The sequence below is a fragment of the Sinocyclocheilus anshuiensis genome, unplaced genomic scaffold (genome assembly GCF_001515605.1).
Source record: "Sinocyclocheilus anshuiensis isolate Anshui unplaced genomic scaffold, SAMN03320099.WGS_v1.1 scaffold133, whole genome shotgun sequence".
Lineage (NCBI taxonomy): Eukaryota > Metazoa > Chordata > Actinopteri > Cypriniformes > Cyprinidae > Sinocyclocheilus > Sinocyclocheilus anshuiensis.
Window position 1 is genome coordinate 173,603 of NW_015539819.1, and position 8,337 is coordinate 181,939.

Sequence of the window (8,337 nt, forward strand, 5' to 3'; positions counted from 1 at the left end):
CCTAGAACTATAATGAAGGAGTCCGGATAACGCTGCTCTGTGTGTGTGATCTGATCAGCCAACAGTTCTAGCGCCGCGCGTCAGGAGGAATGTACACACTCACCAAAATAAACTAGGAAAACTCCCATGGTGAATAAAAAGGCTTACAGTTAATATAGAGTGTAGGGCTGTCACGATTATGAAATTTGGCTGACGATTGTCTAAAAATAGTCACGGTTATTGCGATTAATTGACTGTTTTAGGGCTTTGGCGATTATGACGATTATGCCTATTATCATGATTAATTGTCTGTTTTTATGGCTTTCATTATATAATTGTGATTAATTTAAGGGATCAGTAAATAATTATGATGTTATCTTTTAATCTTTTTGAGTTATTATTTTGCAGTGTAAGATTACATAGAGTATTCCAAATTCTAAGAATCGGCCAATACCGATCCAACACCAGCGCTATTTTTTTTCTACACCACTACAGAATATCAATACTGTCGTTTTGTAAGCTAGTTTGTCATTGTATCTTACTGATTTATTGTTGCTGTGCTTTTTAATTAAGAATAACAAAGAATTCATCTTTTGTTTTAGTCTTAAAAAAAATTTGTAGTAATTGTGTAGAATAGATGTGTAAGCAAAACAGTGACAAGATCGCAAATTCGAAAGTGAAAGCATCCGTCAACATCTGTCAACACAGCAAAAGAGAAACTCCCATTCACAAAATTCAAATCACAAATAATACTACTGATGATAAAGAACGCTTACATTCAATACATTCATGAATATAAAATAGAAATCATGAGAAAAAGAAAGGCTACTAATAATCTTTCTTTTTGTGATAATTCCTTCCTTCCTTAAACTTAAAAGTATTATAATGGGAATATATCATCTTGGAGAGAGAGTTTTATGCTGACTGTCATAACTGAATAAATAAATAAATATATTGCGCCCAAATCATGTGCTCGTGCGACCATCTGAGAAAGTTAGTTGCAAAAAAGAGCAACCAGTGGGAAGAATGAGTCTGGAGCCCTGTATTGGCTATACAGTGCATGAAAAGCAAACTGGTGCTCTTCTGTTTCGTTTGGTGTATGACTCCCCCTTGTCTCGTATAAAAAGCACAATATCAAACAATAGATCAAATAATCGCGATTAGACTTATTTAATTATCGCGACAGGCCTAATAAAAAGAGCTTTCCAAATTTGGGCAGCAAATCTTCTTTAAAACGGTCACGTCTGTACACCAGCCTTCATTGATATAAAAACATAATCCACCGCCTCTCATTTTCCCCGACGACTCCGTGACACGGTCCGCTCTGAACAGCTGGAAGCCCGTTAGATGAAGTGCGCTGTCCGGGATAGCTCCGTTCAGCCAGGTTTCCGTGAAGCAAAGCGCGGCAGAGTTTAAAAAGTCCTTGTTTGTGTGGGTGAGGAGTCGTAGTTCGTCTGATTTATTTGCCAGGGAGCGGAGATTTGCCAGATGAATGCTCGGCAGTGGAGTCCTAAAACTGCGCTGTCGGAATTTTCCCTCGCCTGGAGCGCTTTTATAGTATCGCAGCTCCTCCGACTAAAATGTCCAGTAAAACATCTGAATTCTCAAATGTCGGCAGAAAGTTATTTGGTGTGCTATTTCTGATGTCCAGGACTTAGTTTCTAGTAAAGCTTATCGGGAAAAAGTTGCTTAAGACAGGACAAACAAACAAAAAAGTACAAGTGCCAAGGAGGGACAAACCATGGCTGCCATCTGCTGCGCCACCATCAGAATAAATTACACAACATTTCACCACAGAAATATTTATAAAGACAATAGCTTTAGAAAGATATTGATTTAAGACGAAAATGTTTTAAAATCTTACCAGATTGTTAGTTATCTTAATCCATTACAGTGTACAAAACAATCATAGCAAAATGGCAGCAGCTGCGTTTGTATGAAACGAGAGAGCGAGCCCATGATACCAGGATGACAATTAAATAATTGTACACAATTTTGAATCGAGTTTTAATATTTTATTAGCTAAACAAACGCAAAGCTTCCACCAAGAAAAAACTGTTCCTAGCAAGAGTATAGCGCTGACTTCAGTTACCCGGATGAGTAGGACTGCACGATATATCGTTTCAGCATCGATATCACGATGTGCGCACCTGCGCCTATCGCAGGATATGCGATGTTTAGTATAGGCTACTGATCATTATATTTATACTGATTGTTTAACTTTACTCACACACAGACACGGTGTCTACACCGGACGTGACAGCTGTACAGAGATACCCATTTTAAATACATTTAGTAGCAGAGCTACTGCACGCGATTTTCAGTGCTGGAAATCCATTTATCCTTTGTTGAAACTTCATCGTGGAGAGCGCAGGTCACGATTGCTTAGCAACGGCAGACGCCACAAAAGCGCAAGCTCCCGAGTGCTTTGGAAAGAAGGAGAAAGCGGCGTGACTGGCGTTTTCCCACGCGTTTTAGGCGCGACATGTGAATGGCCCCAAAGTCTGTCTACACTGGACGCGACAAAGCGACCGTTGCCAATCATTTGAACTTTGTGTCAGTACGTCATATAGCGAGCGCGGCATCAGTTTACTGTCGGGATTTGTCGTGCCACACCGCTTCCAGTGTAGTCAGTCACACAGCATCACTGATTATAATGGGTTCATTGCATTTTGTCACATCACACCGCCGGTGCAGACATGGTGAGAGCCACGCAGATGCACGTGAACACTGATTTCTGTTCACTTCTGCGTCTATTTGTGCCTGAAATACTGTGCTCTGCAAATATCCTTGTAAACGCAGTTGCTTATGGCTTAGGTGAAGGGAAACAATTGAGAAAGAAATTGGATGTGTGTAACAGTAGCCTATATTGGTTTACAGCAGTTTAATGTTCCTGAGGCTTTCTGTGTTATGAATGTTAATCAGACAACAAAACACAATGAAGAAAGCAGTGTGGTAGCTTTAACACAGATTTATTAGATTTAATTTATACAGTGAAGACTATGCAGTGTTATTTTACATTTGATTATTCAATTTCTGTACCTGAATACTGTTAGACTTACCTGAAAAATATAAAGCACTTCTTATTTCATTTGTGTCTTTGTTCTGTTATATTTATCTATGCTTGTAATTTGTTTATTTCCTATGCTGATTTACTCGCCTACAAAATCCCCCCAATCAATATTTTTTTTCCAAATAAACTATTCAAGTCATGTGGTGATTTTTGTTTTTTCATATCGCAATATATAAATCGCAGAAAAATAAAATATCGCAATGTGAGTTTTTTCCAATATCGTGCAGCCCTACGGATGAGCCTTTGTTATCAGCTTTTACCGGTTGTTATCGACCAATCAGAATCAAGTATTCCACAGAGCCGTGTAATAATGTCCTATAACTGTATGTATTTTTTATGTCCGAGACAAATTTCCCCATGGGACAAATAAAGTAATCTTGAACAACTGTAGGCAGTACATTCTTTTTCTATTTAGTTCCCAAACTCTGGTCTTTCTAGCATTGTACGGAAGGCAGACACACTGTCAGTTTAAATCTAGATTAAAAATCCATCTCTTTAACCTAGAATACCCATAACACAATATCACATTTCTATATATAAAATCCCTTAAAGGATTTGTAAATTGCATTAATTAGGTCAACTGGAACTGGGAACACTTCCCATAACACCCTATGTGTTTGTTACATGCTAACACATCCTAATGCTAACACAACATCTTCAAGCAATAGGAGCTGAATGCAAAAAAGTCTGCAATCAATATCACACCGTGTTCATTCATTTGGCCAGAGGAGAACTTGTCCCACGACTGAGACTGGTTTCTCCTAAGGTTTTTCTGCCACATGTTGGAGTTTGGGCTCCTTGCCAGTGTTGTCTCTGGTTTGCTTAGTAGGAGATTAAAAGGACACTTAATATTCAGTAATACAGCATTATCAAAATGACTGTAATTGTGCACTATTAAAACAAAAGGTTATTTTCCTAATTAATACTGATATGCTTCTATGCTTCTTTGGTAATTGTCCAATCAGACTTAGAACCTTAATATGTCTAAGTAATGAGAGATTGGTATTTGAGAAATTGTATTTGTTAAACTTCAGAGGTGGTGCACTTGTTTATGTTGTGCACAGTGTATCTTTCAATTGAACATGGAGCAACACATTTTGTTTGAAAAGTAGTTTGTTGTGCTTAAAAATAGGGGCCTTTTACTGCAGTCCATGTCCATTGTGACCAGCATATTATGCAGAATTGTTCCTTTTGTGTCGAGTCATATGGGTTGGAAAGACATAAGAATGAGTAAAAGACCATTTTCTTTTTTAAGGTGCATTATGTCTGCTTTCAGGCATGATTTACATGTTGGCTCAAAAATGCTGGCATGTAGAGATCCCAATGAAGAGCAAAACTATGAACTTTATTCCTTGAAAAAAAGGCAATAACAAATAAGAATGGATTTTTTTTAGATTGCACTCACCCTCTTTGAGTCGATCTCCCTCTGCTTTAGTTTTTTTTTGTCTCTCAGATCCAGCGAGATCCACCAAGTGCAATTTGGAGACCATGACATCACTCCTTGACAAACAAATTGCAATTTAAATGAAACAACCATTTACAATTATTCTACAGTTATAGACAAACATTTTACAGTTTTATAAAGGTCAAGCAAAATTTTTTTTTAACAATTTATCAATTTTAACAAATGAATTTCTTTCATTAGCACCTCATTGCATCAAAAATGCTTAGCAGTTTTATTGTAAACATTTTTCAGTCACAAACAACTGCATATGTCCACTCTTAATATACAACATGACAAATTATACAGGTACATCTCAAAAAATTTGAATATCATGAAAAAGGACAATATTTTTTGTCACTCATTTCAGAAAGTGAAACCCATAAATTATATAGATTCATTACACAGTGTGAAATATTTCAAGCCTTTATTTCTTGAAAGTTTGATGACTATGGCTTACAGATAATGAAAACCCAAAATTCAGTGTCTCAGAAAATTAGAATATTGTGAAAAAGTTCAATATTGGAAAGTCATGGTGTCACACCCTAATCAGCTAATTACCTCAAAACACCTGCAAAGGTTTCCTGAGCCTTTAAATGGTCTCTCAGTCTGTGTCAGTAGGCTACACAATCATGGGGAAGACTGCTGACTTGACAGATGTCCAGAAGACAGTCATTGACACCCTCCACAAGGAGGGTAAGCCACAAAAGTTCATTGCTAAAGAAGCTGGTTGTTCACAGAGTGCTGTATCCAAGCATATTCATAGAAAGCTGAGTGGAAGGAAAAAGTGTGCTAGGAAAAGGTGCACCAGCAAAAGGGATGACCGCAACCTTCAGAGGATTGTCAGGCAAAATCCATTCAAGAATTTGGGGGAGCTTCACAAGGAGTGGACTGAGGCTGGCGTCAGCGCATCAAGAGCCACTACGCACAGACGAATCCTAGACATGGGCTACAAATGTCGCATTCCTCGTGTCAAGCCACTCCTGAACCAGAGAGAACGTCAGAAGCGTCTTACCTGGGCTGTGGAGAAAAAGAACTGGACTGTTGCTCAGTGGTCCAAAGTCCTCTTTTCAGATGAAAGTAAATTTTGCATTTCATTTGGAAATCAAGGGCTGGAGTCTGGAGGAAGACTGGAGAGGCACAGAATCCAAGCTGCTTGAAGTCCGGTGTGAAGTCAGTGATGATATGGGGTGATGTGACGTCTGCTGGTGTTGGTCCATTGTGTTTTATCAAGTCCAAAGTCAATGCAGCCGTCTACCAGGAGATTTTGGAGCACTTTATGCTTCCATCTGCTGACAAGCTTTATGGCCCCAAATTCTTGCTGGTGCACCTTTTCCTACCACACCTTTTCCTTCCACTCAACTTTCTATGAATATGCTTGGATACAGCACTCTGTGAACAACCAGCTTCTTTAGCAATGAACTTTTGTGGCTTACCCTCCTTGTGGAGGGTGTCAATGACTGTCTTCTGGACATCTGTCAAGTCAGCAGTCTTCCCCATGATTGTGTAGCCTACTGACCCAGACTGAGAGACCATTTAAAGGCTCAGGAAACTTTTGCAGGTGTTTTGAGGTAATTAGCTGATTAGGGTGTGACACCATGACTTTCCAATATTGAACTTTTTCACAATATTCTAATTTTCTGAGACACTGAATTTTGGGTTTTCATTATCTGTATGCCATAATCATCAAAATTTCAAGAAATAAAGGCTTGAAATATTTCACTCTATGTGTAAGGAATCTATATAATTTATGGGTTTCACTTTCTGAAATGAGAGACAAAAAATATTTACCTTTTTCATGATATTCTAATTTTTTTAGATGTACCTGTACACTGCTTACTCCATTTCCCCTATTAAATACTTCTTTTTATATGTAAAAAGAAGCCTTATAACAGCCAACTCAATTTATCGAGTTTCCAAACAACCATTTTAAGTTAATATCTTAGTTTAAAAGCATGTGCTCTTGCATTTACATACTTGTCTCCTTTGCGTCGCTGCTCCAGTGATATGGTAAAGATGGCATGTGAGCGAGATGAGGCTGCATTCATGGCTGTTGAACCCACTGTTCGTGCAGAGTTTCCCAACTCAAGACAACCCACCATCTCGTGAGCAGTGAACACTTCCTTTTCTGTCAGCCCAACAATCTAGACAATAAAAACAAAAACCGAAAGACATCAACAGTCATAGAGGGCATATGAAATTTAAGGTAGTCAGAGCCGATAGCCTTGTGGGCAGTACTCCAGCGGACAGTGCAGTTGTGATGCATGCGTAGTAGCAAAACCTTGCATGAATGATGCCATTGTTGTTTACAACAGAGAGGGAGGACTAGGGCTGGGCGATAAATGAATAACGTTAATTATTGCGCAATATAAATTTCCTCAATAAACGATAACAAGGTCAATACATTTTCGATATAATTTTTGAGGAAAAGGCGGAGTGACAGAGCGCAACTGATTTGACTGTTTTATCCGCTCGGATCAAAGTTTAAACGGCGGCGCAGCGCAAGCTTCACTAGAGCAGATGCGTTACTTGCTGATGAGTGTCGATCAAACGGTGCTGTGAGATCCAGTGTGAAGCGCTTGCATTCAGCGAAGAACACAAATAACTGTTTACAACTGCGCTGACAAACAGGAAAAACACTGTGCGCAACGATACAGTTAGAAGACTATCTACAAATTGCCATCATTTATCATAGATTTACTGTAGTAGCACTAACTGCACCATGGTATTGTGTCAGAAATGTGGGTATTTGTGTCGAATTTATATTATTAACGTAGACATGTTTTAAATGTATTGAAGGAGGAGTAATGGAATTTATATTAATTATAATTACAGTATTTTTTTGTGATTAAGCTATAGCGTTTATGCATTTATACAAAATTTATTTAGACTACTTACTAGGGCTGTGCAATATATCGAAATTATCGAAATATCGCAAATATACATATCGCAATATGCATATCGCTATGGTTTGCAATATATGGGGCCATGAACAAAACACAAAGAGAAAATAACTCACTGCTCTTACCTAAATAACTTTTATAGCTTAAACAAGAATCAGTGCATATTGAATTCATAGAGTAAATACTAAGCAGTGTTGTATTTTTTCTTTTTATTATTCAGTTCCTAAACTTGTTCAAATTAAATTTTTATGTAATGCTAGACTAAAACACTTTCAGTGTTTTGTTGAAGTACGGTTCACTTTCAGAAGTTGTTGTAGGGGTGCTTTCTTCTCACAAAAAGTGAAACATGTATGCTAGTTATATTAGAATCAGAATCAGAATGAGCTTTACTCACCACTTAAGTGTGCGCAAACACAAGGAATTTATTAGAAGGTGCTCCTAAATTTTTCACAAGTGCTCCTAAAAAGAAAAATAAGCATAGAGCCCTGCATACATATATATACACATACATATATACACATACATATATACACGCATATATATATATTAGGCTATTATATAGTATTATAATAGCATTATATAGTGGTTCAACTAATTATATTTTTTGAGTCACAGATCGGACTATTTTTTTTTCAGATAAGAAAAAAAACATTTAAAGCACAGAATGACAATGCCGTGATGGGTTTTTGACATAGGCTAATTTTATGTGTAGGCCTATGTATACGCAACTCTGTATTTCCGCTAGAGCCCGACCGATATGGGTTTTTTTGGGCCGATACCGATATTAGGGAGTTAAAAAACGAAATTCGTTCAACGAAACGAAAACGATATTCTTTGTGTATATTATAGTACAATACCAGTCAAAAGTTTGGACACTTTCCCATTCGTGTGTCCAAACATTTGACTGGTACTATATATAGAATACAGTATATACATAAACA

At 37.6% G+C, this 8,337-nt stretch overlaps 1 protein-coding gene across 1 annotated transcript in view; it reads right to left on the reverse strand.

The window, feature by feature from the left end:
• Positions 1-8,337, reverse strand: part of kif4 (kinesin family member 4) — a 251,636-nt gene that overhangs the window by 155,297 nt on the left and 88,002 nt on the right. The window contains exons 6-7 of the mRNA XM_016480146.1: positions 6,471-6,637; positions 4,458-4,552 (exon numbers count right to left, since the gene is read on the reverse strand). Coding sequence (XP_016335632.1) covers positions 4,458-4,552; positions 6,471-6,637 — 262 coding nt within the window. The remainder of the gene's footprint in view (positions 1-4,457; positions 4,553-6,470; positions 6,638-8,337) is intronic.